This window comes from Haemaphysalis longicornis, unplaced genomic scaffold (genome assembly GCF_048455015.1).
Source record: "Haemaphysalis longicornis isolate Haplotype H1 unplaced genomic scaffold, Haemaphysalis longicornis Haplotype H1 scaffold_37, whole genome shotgun sequence".
Taxonomy (NCBI): domain Eukaryota; kingdom Metazoa; phylum Arthropoda; class Arachnida; order Ixodida; family Ixodidae; genus Haemaphysalis; species Haemaphysalis longicornis.
Genome location: NW_027526355.1, coordinates 2830858 through 2850661, shown reverse-complemented (window position 1 = coordinate 2850661; position 19804 = coordinate 2830858). Strand labels below are relative to the sequence as shown.

The 19804-nt window shown below is 44.9% G+C and overlaps 1 protein-coding gene across 1 annotated transcript in view; it reads left to right on the top strand.

The window, feature by feature from the left end:
- LOC144178001 (ecdysone oxidase-like) overlaps positions 1 to 19804 on the top strand; it is a 132430-nt gene that overhangs the window by 72478 nt on the left and 40148 nt on the right. The window contains exon 7 of the mRNA XM_077705548.1: positions 1594 to 1738. Coding sequence (XP_077561674.1) covers positions 1594 to 1738 — 145 coding nt within the window. The remainder of the gene's footprint in view (positions 1 to 1593; positions 1739 to 19804) is intronic.

The following is a 19804-nucleotide window of genomic DNA, read 5'->3' as shown; positions in this document are numbered from 1 at the left end:
CTATTGTTTTTGGTGACACAAAAGCGCTAGCACTTGAAACACTTAATTGTCCCATAAACAGCGCACTACTGGCAATCCATCAGCCTAATTTTTCAAGCGCACTGCTCAAATTCTAATTCAACAGCCACAGTCACTTGCACGAACTTCGCATATAGAGAAATAGGCACGAAAAAGAATACTTGTGAGCTCCGAATCGTGATTCAAATGGCGCTGCTTTGCCTTCCTGACGCAATAAAATTACGATGCGACAATAACAGGCGCAAACACTATAGGCAAAAGAGACAGCGATTTAACAAGAAATTAACATGCTCATACATCAGAACGGTTTGGTGCAGCTCTGGGAATTTTTTCATAAGGAATAATATTACCTGCTCAAGCGTTTTTCTATCGCTTTACCCTTCACTTACCCTTTAGCCTTTACACTTTACTTTACCATAGATCATCATCGGCAGAGAACAAGGCTTTACTGCTGGGTGTTTTCGCTTTAAAGACGCCACTAGTGAGAACACTAAAGCTTCTCCTAAAGATAAAACGTTAGAGGGATGAGGCAGATCAGGACAGGTGATAACTCCGAACAAAATTTATAATCGCAGTAAGAGAGGTACTGTTTAAAGCAGTGGGCATCACCTCAAGAGTTTAACAACCAACTCCACAGTAAGGAGGGATGGTGGGGGGTTAATATCGGTACATACTTGAACGAAGATTGGTTCTAACGTACAGGGTGCAAACACCCAAGAGGATCAACTTACATAATGATGGAAGCGCGAAACAACAACTAAATTGTATTTACAACAGAGAAACGAATAGAGAAACAAGTATTTACAGGAGCAACCACCTTTGCCAACCACCGTGTCCACAAGTCAAATCCTTTTGTTTTGGAGAAACTCTGTTTCTCTGACTGGAAAAAAAATGAAAGGCGAGCTGAAGCACTCGCCCTCTATTGCCGCTACCATGCAAAATGCATCCCAAATTTTACTGGTTGTTTTATCGGTTCATTTGTAAACTACACCGTTATCGTTCAATGCCAGAACGTATTTGCACGTGGCGCAAGGCATTCAAACGTACCCCAAATGGCCGTCAGCGGAGAGCTCGCCGCGCTCCTCAAGCTAGTCCGTAAGGCAACATCCCATTGCCCTATTACTTAGTGCACGCTCCCGCAGGGGCACCGATGCACTCTAGCACCGATTCTTACAATGCGTCATCTTTGCGGAGTTATAAAAGTATCAATACCGATAATGATGTCAGTAATATAACAATAACAAGAATAATATAAAATACAGAACAAATATATTACATGCCAATTTTTCTGAAGCAACGTCTAAAATGTGCTGTTAATATTAGAGGGCGTAAGTGTGGACACCCTCAGGAGCTATTTAATCGAACAGAAATGTTTTAAATATGTTTCTCCACTCGTTCGATTCGGCACAACTACAACGTTTTGGATTTCTACTCGTGACTCACGCTGACGCATCCCCCGATGCTTGGCCATTTAGGTGCCCAAAACGTCTCCCTGCCTTTGCGTGATTTTTCTATAAATATTTTATGATGAAAAAAAGTCTCTATTTCCTAATGCAAGAGCTTATTTCCCCCAAGATTCCTGTTGAAGAAAACCTTCCTGTAGGAACGAAGATGTATGACCACGTCCTTGTTTATGGGCTACTGGGGATAAAGAATAAGGAAGAAATTACGGACCCTTCTTTGCTTCAAACATTGTCAGAGTACGGTTTATTCAGAAAAGGTGAGTTCTTACCCTCGGTTATAAGATATTTTTAGTTCGTTTTTATGCTTTTCTGTGTAAAACGGCTATGAAGAGAAAATGCATGTTTCTTTCATTCGAAAGGTTTTCTCGTTATAACACAACTGTTAATCCAAACCTCAATCATATGAGCTGTATAACAGGGAAAACACAGAAAACTCATGCGACACCCGAGCAACTTTTCCGCACTGAACTTATGACATACTCTGGGCAGCTCATCTCGATCTCCTAAGGCCGAAAAACAATTGCTCGGAAATTTAGGGTACGTTTCTTGTAGCAGTAACAATGGCGGGGTAAAGAACGTAAGTTACGAGCGAACACGTAAATATAGAAGCACCACTATGCTGGCCATAGCTGCACCGAAAGTCCGGCGCGCTGGGCTTTTGTTACATGACACTGGCCATTTAGAATAATCGAAATTCTATTACGTCACTCTCTTTGCCGAGAATACCCAATGTTTCACGGTAAGATTACTATCAACGTTAACAAAGAAAATTCAGGTACAAAACTGGTTGCGAACAAAGCAAGCGCATACAGTGGTCCTCATGCGGTATCGTCCCGTCATCTATGAAGGCAAACGGTAAACATAGCAGCACAAACGACAGCACAAACACAAACGACAGCACAAACTACGTGACAGGGGCTCGCCGTTCGACATTTGCAGATTTTGAGCATATTCGGGGCTATATTTGGTGCTGATGAATTGCCTCCGATTTGCGTTAAGGAATTATTGCGTTAAAGCTGTCGATCTAGTTGGTTCATACTGAAAGAAGCGTAAACCGTGCGAGAAGTTGAGACGAAAGGAAGAAATATTGGCGACCCTTAAAAGTGCAGTGAGTCGTACATGCTTCTTCCATACGTCTTAAACTTTAGCGCAGTTTAGCGTTGTTTGAATAGACAACAATTTCGTTCGAAAACCGGGAAGCCATTCGTGAAAAATGGCTTCCTCCCTCTGCTTCACTAAGCCAGCAGTGCACGCTTTTGTTGCCTGCATGTGAGCACTATGGAAGAAACAGGTGGGCGTTTTTCTGTTAAATTGTTCGCGCATCCCTACGGTTAATACACTTCCAATGGGCTGGCTGTTTTGTGATTTCATCCAGCAACACGAATTCAAGCTCTCGAGCGGCAGCGTCTACATACATATGGTGATATGTATATTGTATAGTCCTACTAAGCACAACTACTAATCATTTAGATAGTTTAATATTCAAATAGCTTCATCGTGCGGGCAACTCAGTCTTTTATGAAACGTGGAGCCTATAGAAAAATATATCGAGAGCGAATTTGATATATATATATATATATATATATATATATATAGGGTTTGAAAATGAGGGGCTCGTTAGGAAATACAGAAAGAAATGTCGGCAGTCTACAACGCCAAAGAAGGCATAGGGGAAGGTTAGACTATTTTTTTACTGTTAGTGACGTTACATTGTTATTAATTTTTATTAATTACATGAGAAAGAAAGAAAGAAAAACACGCGCCCAGAGTGGGGACCGAACCCACGCCTTTCGATTAGATCTCGAATGCCTTACCAATTCGGCTATCTTGGCGACTGTGTTCTGCTTCACTTTCTGGGGTATTTATATTTACTACAACTGTATCCGACGCTTGAGGGCGGTAGCCAGCGCCACTCAGACTACACGGGGAGAAGGGGACCTTCTTTTTTCAACCCCCGGGGCGTGACGCGAACGTCTACAGCCTGTCATGAGCGGTCAACTGGCGGGAAACCCTCTTATGCTACCTTGGCATCAAGGCTGCCAGAACCGAGGCCCTCGCTAAGCTTTCGCGCGGTTTCTGGCAGCCTTTCGCGCGGTTTCGGTTCTGGCAGCCTTGATGCCAAGGTAGCATAAGAGGGTTTCCCGCCAGTTGACCGCTCATGACAGGCTGTAGACGTTCGCGTCACGCCCCGGGGGTTGAAAAAAGAAGGTCCCCTTCTCCCCGTGTAGTCTGAGTGGCGCTGGCTACCGCCCTCAAGCGTCGGATACAGTTGTAGTAAATATAAATACCCCAGAAAGTGAAGCAGAACACACTCGCCCAGATAGCCGAATTGGTAAGGCATTCGAGATCTAATCGAAAGGCGTGGGTTCGGTCCCCACTCTGGGCGCGTGTTTTTCTTTCTTTCTTTCTCATGTAATTAATAAAAATTAATAACAATGTAACGTCACTAACAGTAAAAAAATAGTCTAACCTTCCCCTATGCCTTCTTTGGCGTTGTAGACTGCCGACATTTCTTTCTGTATTTCCTAACGAGCCCCTCATTTTCAAACCCTATTATCGCGCGAAAGCTTAGCGAGGGCCTCGGTTCTGGCAGCCTTGATGCCAAGGTAGCATAAGAGGGTTTCCCGCCAGTTGACCGCTCATGACAGGCTGTAGACGTTCGCGTCACGCCCCGGGGGTTGAAAAAAGAAGGTCCCCTTCTCCCCGTGTAGTCTGAGTGGCGCTGGCTACCGCCCTCAAGCGTCGGATACAGTTGTAGTAAATATAAATACCCCAGAAAGTGAAGCAGAACACAGTCGCCCAGATAGCCGAATTGGTAAGGCATTCGAGATCTAATCGAAAGGCGTGGGTTCGGTCCCCACTCTGGGCGCGTGTTTTTCTTTCTTTCTTTCTCATGTAATTAATAAAAATTAATAACAATGTAACGTCACTAACAGTAAAAAAATAGTCTAACCTTCCCCTATGCCTTCTTTGGCGTTGTAGACTGCCGACATTTCTTTATGTATTTCCAGGGTGTCGAACCGGAACCGGAACCGAACCGAAAACCGGAACCGAACCCGAATTTTTGCCCGGAACCGGAACTGAACCGGAACCGTATTTTTTCCGCCATTTTGGAACTGAACCCGAACCGGAACGAATCGAAGGAACCGTTCCGAACCGGTTCCGGAGCTTCAAAAATGTGATTTCTAGTTTTCCAGTTCGGCACCCTACCTTGCGTCTGAAGATATTTTGCCACTCCCCAGACAGAACCATGAAATATTTTGCGTAGTCTGTAGTTCCCAAGGCCCATCATGTTCTCTTCTAATTATTTCCCTCGATTTAATGTAAAGTTGTCCGTATATACTATCAGTTTGCGTTAGGCACTGCCCATCTCTCCCAATTATCTTTTACGTTTAGAATAACTTAAGTTATAACGCATATTACGAGGCAACATATCATGGAATATTCTTCATGGTTTCTCTACATGGTGTTTAAAATCGCGTAAAGTTTTTAATGTCTTGTTAATTCGCATGCACCCCTGTCCGCTTGTAAAGGCCTTCAGGGACACCATCAACAATACATCCATATCTTCCACTTATAGTTTGAATTGGCAGTTATATACAAACAGCACTGAGACACAAACACTCGCAGTTCTCAAAATTAACGTAACTTTTTCTTGTATACAGTGCCGTTGTGTCTTTCGGTTACTGCTATAAGAGAACATCAGATTTAAAAAAATGGGGAATCCTAATTTCCACTTTTAAAGTATATTTGATAGCATTTTTATGTTATCTCGAATCTGCTTAACCTTAAACTTAAGAGGTGAATGGATTGAAGTCGATTAGTGCGGGTTAGCGGGTACACTCGCCACTCCCCCTCGCCACATCGCCTCGCCACACCCCCTGTTTCCTGGACCACGTGTGGCTTTCGTGACGAAGAGGATCCTTTAAAAGAACGCTCCGTCCACCTCAGCATCACTTGGCAGCGGAGGCAGAGAACAGAACGGTCGCCTGATAGTCGCCTTCCTATTTCACAGGTTTGAATATTCTGCAGTAATCTTTGTTCGCTTACTCAGTGACTTTTTCTGTTGCCTCTGGTGCCAACCACCCAGTGTCATTGCTATTGTGTGCTCTTGTGTATAATCCCCCATTGCTTTGGTCATGAAAACTGACATTGCTGACCTAAGACGCGAGATCGCTGATCTTAAGCGTGAATTTCGAAAATAAGTAAGGGAAATGCAGAAAAGCTACGAGGAAATTAAAAAAGAATATGAAACCACTAGGAAAGAAAATGTGGAAATGCAAAAAGCCTGCCATTTCTTCAACAAAAGCTACCAGGAAATGAAAGAAGAATGCGAAACTACAAGAAAAGAAAACGCAGCTTTGAAAGTTTCAAGTTCGACGTTGTCATGATAACGGGAACCTGGTATACGAGTGACACAGAAGTGCTGTGCCTTTCGGACTTCAACACGTTCTTTCTAAATAGGTCCCACGGCGAGGTGGGGGTGTGTTGCAGCTCGTGTCTACACAGCTTTCTTGTAGTACAATGAACGAATTTTCGACAGTTACGACAGATTATGAAGCTTTAACGGTGCAATGTAAAAATGCTATTTTTGTTGTTGTGTACCGCGCCCCTGATGGACAACTCGAAAATTGTTTCGCATTTTTAGAAGACCTCCATTTTGTTTCGTCTTATGGTTTACAAATAACTATTGGTGGGGACTTTAACATTAACATATTACAGGTAAGCGCACATTCGCGTGGTCTAGAGCTCCTTTTCGGTTATTTCGGCTGCATGAACGTGATCAAAGAACCGACTCGTATGGGCCGTCTTTCCCAAAGTCTTATTGATGTATTTATAACCAGTGATACAAGTAGCAGTACCATGTCCGGTGTGACTGGTGTACATATAGGTGACTATTTACCTATATATATGTTCTCAATGCACACAGAAATACTAAGATGTAAGCAATGCCCCGAATCTTTCGCTTTTCACGATATTAATCAGAATACTTTGACTACTTTTCGTCAGAAAATTCCCTCTCCTCTATTTGGGGGAACCCTTTACTTCTGTGCACCACTGCAGATCATGCCTACGATACTTTTTTAGAATCATATAAAGATGCATATAAAAAGTCTTTTCCTCTTAAGATGGTCAAGAAAAATAAGAATATAAGGAAACCATGGATTACAGATCGAATGTTTGAAGATGATCCGTAAAAAAGATATATTGTACCATAAGTTTGTAAAAACAAAGAACAGGGACGATTTTGTAGCCTTTCAAAAGTACCGAAACTTTGTGACAAAGTTCTTGCGCTATACTAAAAAAATGTACTTCGAACATGTGTTTTCTGAGGCTTCCTCCCGGCGGGATGTCATGTGGCGGGAATTGAATAAACTTTTGCACCCACTTACGACGACTTTGAATTGACAGTAGATAATAAACCACTCAAGGGTCAAGAACTGGCAACCAAGTTTAATCACTATTTAACGAATCTTATACAATGCTCCCACAATGAAAGCGCTATGAGCTTCCTAAAGGATTCTAACCCCCACAGAGCCTTTTTTTCTCCGGTAACGCCTCAGGAAATATGGTCGATTTTCTTGTCACTAAAAAATAGCAAGGCCATAGACATCGATAGGCTTCAGATTCGGCCTATTAAGCTTGTACTGGACCTTCTTGTATCGCCGCTTAGCCATATATATAACTTATGCCTTACTACTGGTGTTTTTCCAAAAAAGATGCAGCAAGCTAAGGTCACGCTACTGTTTAAATCCGGGGACAAAACGAATTTTTCCCATTATAGACCGGTTTCTGTACTTCCAGTTATTTTAAAAGGCTAGAAAAAGTAATCGCGAAACACCTTGTGTCCTTCTGTGACAAACACTCTATTATATCATCAAAACAGTTCGGTTTTCGTAAACATATGCCAACGAATTAGCTAACCCAAAAAGCATGAATAATCCAGGGATTTGAAGAAAAGAAGGTAACTTTAGTTATATTTATAGACTTTTCCATAGGATTTGATAGAATTAGTCGTTTAACATTGCTTTAGAAATTACAACATTATGGGTTTCGGGGGCTTTACTTTTTTGCAATCTTATTTAAGTAACCGGCAACAGGTCGTAGCAATAAAGGAACACAACTCTTCTTCACAAGAAGTAAGGGCTGGAGTTCCGCAAGGCAGTCTTCTAGGGCCAATCCTGATCGATATTTATATGAATGATATCGTAGAAATTACTGACATTGCACATTTTATTATTTACGCAGATGATACCAACATTTTCTTTCAATCGTGTGATACTACTCAGCTTTTGCATTTAGCAAATATAACCCTCCGAAAGCTTCACAAATGGACTAAAGCATACTCGTTAAAAATAGATACTAAGAAAACTAAAGCGGTGTTATTTTCACCAGCTCAAAGATTTGTTGACAGAAACCTCAGTTTGTACATCGGATCTGAAAAGATTTGTATAGTTAGTGAAATAAAAACTTTAGGTATTGTTTTTTAAGATTTTTAAAATGAGATGCCCATGTCTATCACGTCTGCACTAATTTATCTCGAGCGTGTGGGGTGCTTTGTAGGTTACGGCCTGTGGTTACATCAAATATTAAACTTATTCTTTATCATGCTATATGGACAGCTCACATCAATTACTGCAGCCTCGTATGGTTAACCAGTTCCGCAAAAAATATTAATAAGCTGCATTTATTTCAGAAAAAGGCCATTCGACATATCGCAACTGTACCATATGACTCTCACACCAACGAACTATTTCTGCAGTATAATTTGCTTCCTGTCCACTGTATCTACAACTTTAATCTTCTAACAAAGTATAAAAATAGCTTGCAACACAACGGTGCAGCGTATCTAAGTCTATGTAGTTTAAGAAAACCGTTGGACGTACCGTACGAAATTAGGGGAAGGAGTACATGGTTCGTGCCGTTTTCAAGAACGAATTATGGCAATGATAGGTTGCAATCCCGAACTTCCCGCCTTTTAAATAACTTAGCTGAGAGTGGCATAGCTATAAATACAATTTCTAAGGAAGACTTAAGGAAACGTTTACTGCTGAACATAGAACATTTTTAACTGACAATCTATTAAGCGTTGTCTCTCGTGGCACCTTGGTTTAGCCAAAATTACTTGTAATATTTTTCAAGCGTTTTATTGGCATTGTCTTCATTCCCTGCAAACTTTAGCATCTAAAAAGTACCGTACACTGATTTTTGCCAATATTGTGTGTATTTATTTATGTGGATACTTCTGTAGTGCAGATTTTGATGAGTGTATGCATACCTGTATATAACATGACTTTTTCTTCAAGTTTTGTCTTTTGCTTTTTTTGTGTCTACACAGGTTCCGTACATATTCAATATTTCTCTTTTTATGTACCTGTGTACCCTGTTTTGTTTTGTAACCTTATGTACCTATGAGTGCCTATATGCGTGTATGTATATCATTTAATAAGTATCTTTTACAGACTGTGAGCTATAGTTCGTTTTAATGTTTTCTTTTATGCTTGTATGTAATATCGACATGTTAAGGCGAGATTTATTTTCTTAGGATTATTTCCTGTGCGTATGCTTTAAACTCCTGTTTCTGCTCTGCCACGCCAACCGTAAGGTGCACAAACACCTCATCAAGCTGCAGTTTTGCAGCTTTTTGTGTTTGTCCTCGCATTTCTATGTACGAAATGCTCAATAAAGTTGAAGTTGAAGTTGAAATTAGTTAGGTGAGTGAATGAGCTAATGAGAATTATTGGGACTGGTGTGTTGATTAATTTTGTATAAAAGAATTAGCGGGTCAGTGAAGGCGGATTCCACGGTCGGACCAAACATGATATCTTTGGGGTCCTTGGCATTTGGAAATTTTGCAGCGTTTTCCTTCTCGACCAATCAGGAAATTTTGTCATGCACAAAGTAGCCAGTTATGTGAAGACCGCCTAAATGCTATAAACGGTCTTTCTTTATGCCCGTATTGCGCTATTATGTCGTTGCTATATTAAAATTGACATCTCGGACTAAAGTTAATGACTAATTGCCTAATGCATATTGTATATTCATCAAAGAGTTTTCAAAACGTGTGTATATATGAAGGGAGACAGTTGGAAAGAAACTAAACTGCAAGAAAAAAAGGGAGGGACGATCAACTGGTTTGATGCAAGAGCCGTCCGATAGCATTCTTCAGTACCTTCTCTTTGTGTTACCGTTGTGCAGCCTCCCACAGGTGTAGCATCTCAACCGCCGAACACAGCCCCCTCTAAGCTGAGGAAGCGGCGATAGCACGTGCGCTTTGCCAAAGCGGCGTCAAAACTCTCATAACAGACCCTTAGCAGGCGTGGTGCCAACGGTCGATTGCATGTTACAACACTTCCGATGATCAATCAGAGACCACCAACGAGACCAGTCACGATTGTATGGGCGCCAGCTCACACTGGCATCTACGGCAAACAAGATCACCAACCTCGTGGTTCGAGATTTGACTCGCTTAGCCGGCGCTGATGAGGCCCGGCCGGAGTGCATGCATCCTGCAGTCACATACCAAGAAGTTACTCAGCACTCTGGCCTCTTCCATAGAACGTACTCCTCCCCGCACAAATCGCTACCGATTAACCAGGAAACATTACTCCGCACCCTGTGGGCATACACCTTCCCACACAACGCCAGACTTCACCTCTTTGACGGGACACAACTCTCTCCATTGCGTTGCTTCTGTGGAGAGCCTGGGAACCTCATACACATAGTAGGCGGCTGCGACTAGTGTGCCGTAGATCCATCCAACCTTCACGTTTTAAGTGCGAATGCACTTCTTAAGCGAGCCTGAATCGTCCGCCGCCGTCGTCCGCATAGCAACAGCTGCGGGTGCGCGCGCTCCTCGTCTTCCCTAGCAACGGGGGGAGATGGGCACGCGCTACTCTCCTCCTCCTCTCTCCGCTCAGTGACTGCGGGTGTTGGGCGCCTCCTCTCCACTTCGGGCGGGAGAGCTCTCGCTCGCGTAGCGGGCGCTCCGCATTCCGACGCGTGAGGGCGCTCGTGTAGCCCTTGCCGTAACGGCGGGCGCTACTCTCCTCTCTCCGCTCAGTGACTGCGGGTGTTGGGCGCCTCCTCTCCACTTCGGGCGGGAGAGCGGGAGGGCATTCGCACTTACACACTCTCCCCCTCGGGGAAGTGCGAGGGAATTTTTTATAGAGAATTGGGAGGCAGCCATGGCCAGCTGCGGCCTGGAAGATCAGTTGTTCTTGATGGAAACGGCTGTCTGTGGCTAAGGCGTTGCGCTGCTGAGCACGAGGTCGCGGGTTCGATTCCCGGCCGCGGCGGCCGCTTTTCTGATGGAGGCGAAAAGCAAAAACGCCCGTGTGTACGAGATTTCGGCGCACGATAAAGATCCCCAGGTGGTCAAAATAATCCGGAGCCCTCCACTACGGCGCGCCTCATCGCCTGCGTTGCGTCGGCGCGTTAAACCCTACAATCAATCAATCAAACAGCTGTCTATTCGGCCCCCTCGAATGAGGACGCCTCTCTTAAACATTGCCTCGATTGAATTAAACTTCATTTTCTCTCTCTCTCTCTCTACAAGTGATCATTACTGCTGCCTGTGACTTCACTTGGCTATCATCTTTCCTAGAGCCCAATCGCTGTCCCCAGTCGCTGAAGGGCCATTAGCAAGTTCCTATCTCCAGTGGTTCCCTATCCAATGTCGTCCTATACCAGCCGTCCAATGAGTCTTTAGAGCCATTCTTTCTTTCTAACAGCTCTGTTAGCAGATAAAAGATGAGCAGTAGAAAATTTTTCTAAATACCACCTGCCACGGTTGGCAGTCGGCGCCACATACTCGTCACACTACCATAGAAAACATTTTGCGGGTACAGTTAAAGGAGCTCTTCAACACCTCAGATAATTTAACAACGTAGGGGTACGAGCTAGTTGGTACTCCATCTAAACACCGTAGAGCGCAGTAGGCAAGACAAGGGACGTCCGTGTTCCTCTTCGTCCCTTGTCTTGCCTACTGCGCTCTACGGTGTTTAGACCTCAGATAAACTCGCCGCGGTGGCTCAGTGGCTAAGGCGTACGGCGCTGATGAGCACACAGACGCGGTTTAGATTCCCGGTCGCGGCGGCCGCTTTTCTGATGGAAGCGAAAAGCGAAAACGTCCGTGTGTCCGAAATTTCGTGGCACGTAAAGATCCCCAGGTGGTCAAAATTAATCCGAAGCCCTCCACTATGGCGCGCCTTGTCGTCGGCGTTGCGACGGCGCGTTAAACCCGACAGTAAATAAATAAATAAATAAATAAATAAATAAATAAATAAATAAATAAATAAATAAATAAATAAACAAATAAACAAATAAAAAGCAGTAAATAAATAAACACTTTCGAAAACGCTTTCAATCTTCTTCGCATCTGGAAGAACTGCGAAAACTATAGCTATTGCCAGCACAGCAACAGTGCGTGATTTGCTCGTCGCTGTGGATACACCTTCCGTTTGTGTTTCGCTTTTGTGGCTTTTTTTAGATGGCTATCAAATGCGTTCTCTTCTGCAACTTAAGGAAAGCCGGCAAACAGCCGCTACACCGCTGTAATGACGTCATTCAGCGGTCGAAGAACGCGAAGACCGGGAAGGAGAGAAAAATATTTTGAGCAAGTTTCTATGTTATCTGACGAGGAGAGAACAGTAATTTTTGGCTGAGGCACATTGCGACCCCATAGTATAATGCGTTGGTTGACTACTTTCTGCAAGCACTCAAGATTTAGACAAATGTTGAAAAACGTGTTGCAGGGTCGCTTTAGTTTGGCGAAGACAAAAGATTTGGGCAAAGAAACCTTCATTATGAATTTGTTGTTATGCCGATTTGATAAGGAAACGAAAAACGAGCACAAAAAATTAACATAAAAAAGACGCCTACTTTTTTTCTTCTTCGAACCCGTTTGAACCCGTTTGAACCGGTTCGAGCGGGTTCGAGCGGGTTCGAACCGGTTCGAACCGGAACGGAATGGTGCTCTGGAACTGAACCCGAACCGAACCCGAAAGGCTTGAACCCGAACCCGAACCGAACCCGAAAAAATTCCGGTTCGACACCCTGTGTATTTCCTAACGAGCCCCACATTTTCAAACCCTATTATCGCGCGAAAGCTTAGCGAGGGCCTCGGCTCTGGCAGCCTTGATGCCAAGGTAGCATAAGAGGGTTTCCCGCCAGTTGACCGCTCATGACAGGCTGTAGACGTTCGCGTCACGCCCCGGGGGTTGAAAAAAGAAGGTCCCCTTCTCCCCGTGTAGTCTGAGTGGCGCTGGCTACCGCCCTCAAGCGTCGGATACAGTTGTAGTAAATATAAATACCCCAGAAAGTGAAGCAGAACACAGTCGCCCAGATAGCCGAATTGGTAAGGCATTCGAGATCTAATCGAAAGGCGTGGGTTCGGTCCCCACTCTGGGCGCGTGTTTTTCTTTCTTTCTTTCTCATGTAATTAATAAAAATTAATAACAATGTAACGTCACTAACAGTAAAAAAATAGTCTAACCTTCCCCTATGCCTTCTTTGGCGTTGTAGACTGCCGACATTTCTTTCTGTATATATATATATATATATATATATATATATATATATATATATATATAGATACGGGACGAGGGACTCGGTAAAGATACATATCAAGGTTGCAGTCGTCATTGCCAGTGCTATTCGGCTTTTTTTTTTTTTTTTCGAAATATATAATAGGGCCGAATGACGTGTGCTTGTCACGTTTCTTTGATTCATTGATAAATAAGCGAAAATATAAGTCGAGAAAAAATCCGCCGTTTTCCGGGAGCGGGACTCGAACCCACATCTCCGCATAACCGGTGCGGTGCGTTAACCAATTACGCTATCCCCACAGCGGCTTCTCTCTCGACTTTAAAGCGGGGGTTTATATTTACAAGAGCTCTGAGGCCGGTCAACTAGCGCCGCCCCTCGACTACCGCGGGAGACGTAGAACGTCTTCTTTCCCAGCGGCCGCCACGTAGAACGTGGTCGGAGGTCGGGGTTAGCAATTGGCATATCCGAACTGCTGGAGCCAGTGCCTCGTAATGCATGTAGCAGAACAGAGAGATACGGGACGAGGGACTCGGTAAAGATACATATCAAGGTTGCAGTCGTCATTGCCAGTGCTATTCGGCTTTTTTTTTTTTTTTTTTCGAAATATATAATAGGGCCGAATGACGTGTGCTTGTCACGTTTCTTTGATTCATTGATAAATAAGCGAAAATATAAGTCGAGAAAAAATCCGCCGTTTTCCGGGAGCGGGACTCGAACCCACATCTCCGCATAACCGGTGCGGTGCGTTAACCAATTACGCTATCCCCACAGCGGCTTCTCTCTCGACTTTAAAGCGGGGGTTTATATTTACAAGAGCTCTGAGGCCGGTCAACTAGCGCCGCCCCTCGACTACCGCGGGAGACGTAGAACGTCTTCTTTCCCAGCGGCCGCCACGTAGAACGTGGTCGGAGGTCGGGGTTAGCAATTGGCATATCCGAACTGCTGGAGCCAGTGCCTCGTAATGCATGTAGCAGAACAGAGAGATACGGGACGAGGGACTCGGTAAAGATACATATCAAGGTTGCAGTCGTCATTGCCAGTGCTATTCGGCTTTTTTTTTTTTTTTTTTTCGAAATATATAATAGGGCCGAATGACGTGTGCTTGTCACGTTTCTTTGATTCATTGATAAATAAGCGAAAATATAAGTCGAGAAAAAATCCGCCGTTTTCCGGGAGCGGGACTCGAACCCACATCTCCGCATAACCGGTGCGGTGCGTTAACCAATTACGCTATCCCCACAGCGGCTTCTCTCTCGACTTTAAAGCGGGGGTTTATATTTACAAGAGCTCTGAGGCCGGTCAACTAGCGCCGCCCCTCGACTACCGCGGGAGACGTAGAGCGTCTTCTTTCCCAGCGGCCGCCACGTAGAACGTGGTCGGAGGTCGGGGTTAGCAATTGGCATATCCGAACTGCTGGAGCCAGTGCCTCGTAATGCATGTAGCAGAACAGAGAGATACGGGACGAGGGACTCGGTAAAGATACATATCAAGGTTGCAGTCGTCATTGCCAGTGCTATTCGGCTTTTTTTTTTTTTTTTCGAAATATATAATAGGGCCGAATGACGTGTGCTTGTCACGTTTCTTTGATTCATTGATAAATAAGCGAAAATATAAGTCGAGAAAAAATCCGCCGTTTTCCGGGAGCGGGACTCGAACCCACATCTCCGCATAACCGGTGCGGTGCGTTAACCAATTACGCTATCCCCACAGCGGCTTCTCTCTCGACTTTAAAGCGGGGGTTTATATTTACAAGAGCTCTGAGGCCGGTCAACTAGCGCCGCCCCTCGACTACCGCGGGAGACGTAGAACGTCTTCTTTCCCAGCGGCCGCCACGTAGAACGTGGTCGGAGGTCGGGGTTAGCAATTGGCATATCCGAACTGCTGGAGCCAGTGCCTCGTAATGCATGTAGCAGAACAGAGAGATACGGGACGAGGGACTCGGTAAAGATACATATCAAGGTTGCAGTCGTCATTGCCAGTGCTATTCGGCTTTTTTTTTTTTTTTTTCGAAATATATAATAGGGCCGAATGACGTGTGCTTGTCACGTTTCTTTGATTCATTGATAAATAAGCGAAAATATAAGTCGAGAAAAAATCCGCCGTTTTTCGAGGGGCGGCGCTAGTTGACCGGCCTCAGAGCTCTTGTAAATATAAACCCCCGCTTTAAAGTCGAGAGAGAAGCCGCTGTGGGGATAGCGTAATTGGTTAACGCACCGCACCGCTTATGCGGAGATGTGGGTTCGAGTCCCGCTCCCGGAAAACGGCGGATTTTTTCTCGACTTATATTTTCGCTTATTTATCAATGAATCAAAGAAACGTGACAAGCACACGTCATTCGGCCCTATTATATATTTCGAAAAAAAAAAAAAAAGCCGAATAGCACTGGCAATGACGACTGCAACCTTGATATGTATCTTTACCGAGTCCCTCGTCCCGTATCTCTCTGTTCTGCTACATGCATTACGAGGCACTGGCTCCAGCAGTTCGGATATGCCAATTGCTAACCCCGACCTCCGACCACGTTCTACGTGGCGGCCGCTGGGAAAGAAGACGTTCTACGTCTCCCGCGGTAGTCGAGGGGCGGCGCTAGTTGACCGGCCTCAGAGCTCTTGTAAATATAAACCCCCGCTTTAAAGTCGAGAGAGAAGCCGCTGTGGGGATAGCGTAATTGGTTAACGCACCGCACCGGTTATGCGGAGATGTGGGCTCGAGTCCCGCTCCCGGAAAACGGCGGATTTTTTCTCGACTTATATTTTCGCTTATTTATCAATGAATCAAAGAAACGTGACAAGCACACGTCATTCGGCCCTATTATATATTTCGAAAAAAAAAAAAAAAAAAAGCCGAATAGCACTGGCAATGACGACTGCAACCTTGATATGTATCTTTACCGAGTCCCTCGTCCCGTATCTCTCTGTTCTGCTACATGCATTACGAGGCACTGGCTCCAGCAGTTCGGATATGCCAATTGCTAACCCCGACCTCCGACCACGTTCTACGTGGCGGCCGCTGGGAAAGAAGACGTTCTACGTCTCCCGCGGTAGTCGAGGGGCGGCGCTAGTTGACCGGCCTCAGAGCTCTTGTAAATATAAACCCCCGCTTTAAAGTCGAGAGAGAAGCCGCTGTGGGGATAGCGTAATTGGTTAACGCACCGCACCGGTTATGCGGAGATGTGGGTTCGAGTCCCGCTCCCGGAAAACGGCGGATTTTTTCTCGACTTATATTTTCGCCTATTTATCAATGAATCAAAGAAACGTGACAAGCACACGTCATTCGGCCCTATTATATATTTCGAAAAAAAAAAAAAAAAAAAAAAAAAAAGCCGAATAGCACTGGCAATGACGACTGCAACCTTGATATGTATCTTTACCGAGTCCCTCGTCCCGTATCTCTCTGTTCTGCTACATGCATTACGAGGCACTGGCTCCAGCAGTTCGGATATGCCAATTGCTAACCCCGACCTCCGACCACGTTCTACGTGGCGGCCGCTGGGAAAGAAGACGTTCTACGTCTCCCGCGGTAGTCGAGGGGCGGCGCTAGTTGACCGGCCTCAGAGCTCTTGTAAATATAAACCCCCGCTTTAAAGTCGAGAGAGAAGCCGCTGTGGGGATAGCGTAATTGGTTAACGCACCGCACCGGTTATGCGGAGATGTGGGTTCGAGTCCCGCTCCCGGAAAACGGCGGATTTTTTCTCGACTTATATTTTCGCTTATTTATCAATGAATCAAAGAAACGTGACAAGCACACGTCATTCGGCCCTATTATATATTTCGAAAAAAAAAAAAAGCCGAATAGCACTGGCAATGACGACTGCAACCTTGATATGTATCTTTACCGAGTCCCTCGTCCCGTATCTCTCTGTTCTGCTACATGCATTACGAGGCACTGGCTCCAGCAGTTCGGATATGCCAATTGCTAACCCCGACCTCCGACCACGTTCTACGTGGCGGCCGCTGGGAAAGAAGACGTTCTACGTCTCCCGCGGTAGTCGAGGGGCGGCGCTAGTTGACCGGCCTCAGAGCTCTTGTAAATATAAACCCCCGCTTTAAAGTCGAGAGAGAAGCCGCTGTGGGGATAGCGTAATTGGTTAACGCACCGCACCGGTTATGCGGAGATGTGGGTTCGAGTCCCGCTCCCGGAAAACGGCGGATTTTTTCTCGACTTATATTTTCGCTTATTTATCAATGAATCAAAGAAACGTGACAAGCACACGTCATTCGGCCCTATTATATATTTCGAAAAAGAAAAAAAAAAAAAAAAAAGCCGAATAGCACTGGCAATGACGACTGCAACCTTGATATGTATCTTTACCGAGTCCCTCGTCCCGTATCTCTCTGTTCTGCTACATGCATTACGAGGCACTGGCTCCAGCAGTTCGGATATGCCAATTGCTAACCCCGACCTCCGACCACGTTCTACGTGGCGGCCGCTGGGAAAGAAGACGTTCTACGTCTCCCGCGGTAGTCGAGGGGCGGCGCTAGTTGACCGGCCTCAGAGCTCTTGTAAATATAAACCCCCGCTTTAAAGTCGAGAGAGAAGCCGCTGTGGGGATAGCGTAATTGGTTAACGCACCGCACCGGTTATGCGGAGATGTGGGTTCGAGTCCCGCTCCCGGAAAACGGCGGATTTTTTCTCGACTTATATTTTCGCTTATTTATCAATGAATCAAAGAAACGTGACAAGCACACGTCATTCGGCCCTATTATATATTTCGAAAAAAAAAAAAAAAAAAGCCGAATAGCACTGGCAATGACGACTGCAACCTTGATATGTATCTTTACCGAGTCCCTCGTCCCGTATCTCTCTGTTCTGCTACATGCATTACGAGGCACTGGCTCCAGCAGTTCGGATATGCCAATTGCTAACCCCGACCTCCGACCACGTTCTACGTGGCGGCCGCTGGGAAAGAAGACGTTCTACGTCTCCCGCGGTAGTCGAGGGGCGGCGCTAGTTGACCGGCCTCAGAGCTCTTGTAAATATAAACCCCCGCTTTAAAGTCGAGAGAGAAGCCGCTGTGGGGATAGCGTAATTGGTTAACGCACCGCACCGGTTATGCGGAGATGTGGGTTCGAGTCCCGCTCCCGGAAAACGGCGGATTTTTTCTCGACTTATATTTTCGCTTATTTATCAATGAATCAAAGAAACGTGACAAGCACACGTCATTCGGCCCTATTATATATTTCGAAAAAAAAAAAAGCCGAATAGCACTGGCAATGACGACTGCAACCTTGATATGTATCTTTACCGAGTCCCTCGTCCCGTATCTCTCTGTTCTGCTACATGCATTACGAGGCACTGGCTCCAGCAGTTCGGATATGCCAATTGCTAACCCCGACCTCCGACCACGTTCTACGTGGCGGCCGCTGGGAAAGAAGACGTTCTACGTCTCCCGCGGTAGTCGAGGGGCGGCGCTAGTTGACCGGCCTCAGAGCTCTTGTAAATATAAACCCCCGCTTTAAAGTCGAGAGAGAAGCCGCTGTGGGGATAGCGTAATTGGTTAACGCACCGCACCGGTTATGCGGAGATGTGGGTTCGAGTCCCGCTCCCGGAAAACGGCGGATTTTTTCTCGACTTATATTTTCGCTTATTTATCAATGAATCAAAGAAACGTGACAAGCACACGTCATTCGGCCCTATTATATATTTCGAAAAAAAAAAAAAGCCGAATAGCACTGGCAATGACGACTGCAACCTTGATATGTATCTTTACCGAGTCCCTCGTCCCGTATCTCTCTGTTCTGCTACATGCATTACGAGGCACTGGCTCCAGCAGTTCGGATATGCCAATTGCTAACCCCGACCTCCGACCACGTTCTACGTGGCGGCCGCTGGGAAAGAAGACGTTCTACGTCTCCCGCGGTAGTCGAGGGGCGGCGCTAGTTGACCGGCCTCAGAGCTCTTGTAAATATAAACCCCCGCTTTAAAGTCGAGAGAGAAGCCGCTGTGGGGATAGCGTAATTGGTTAACGCACCGCACCGGTTATGCGGAGATGTGGGTTCGAGTCCCGCTCCCGGAAAACGGCGGATTTTTTCTCGACTTATATTTTCGCTTATTTATCAATGAATCAAAGAAACGTGACAAGCACACGTCATTCGGCCCTATTATATATTTCGAAAAAAAAAAAAAAGCCGAATAGCACTGGCAATGACGACTGCAACCTTGATATATATATATATATATATATATATATATATATATATATATATATATATATATATATATATATTTGACAGTACTATCGAATAAAAAACTATACATAATTTAATTTGGGATCTGATCTCTCACTTTGAAATCGGTAATACAATTACATTTCTGCATGCAATACCCACTTTTATAAGTGAAGGAAGCCCATTCATATTGCGCACGCCTTTTCTGCTCATAAGTTGAGCTATAAATTTACCTTTTAACAAACATCTGTACAATTCTCCAAAAAACGTTATATGTTTCGCAGGAATTCTACCTTGACATAGGTCATGTATATTTATTGCCATGCTTTCACTTTTTATTCATCGTTAGAGAAAAAAAAAGTATGCATGTTTGTACTAGCATTTTGCTGCCTTTGGTTGGGGAAGTTTGTTGATGAGGTCTTAAACAGTGAACATTCAAAAAATCCTACTCCGGCTGCTCTTTCTGTCCATAAGCTGGGTCAGCTGCGTCGCCCTAAGCAATGCATAGTTTTGGGCGAGTGCGACGCTTTTACCTCAGACTAAAACTGTGAGCTGACTTCAATATTGTGCACATTATGCAAGGAACAGCCTTTTCGAAGCATTCGT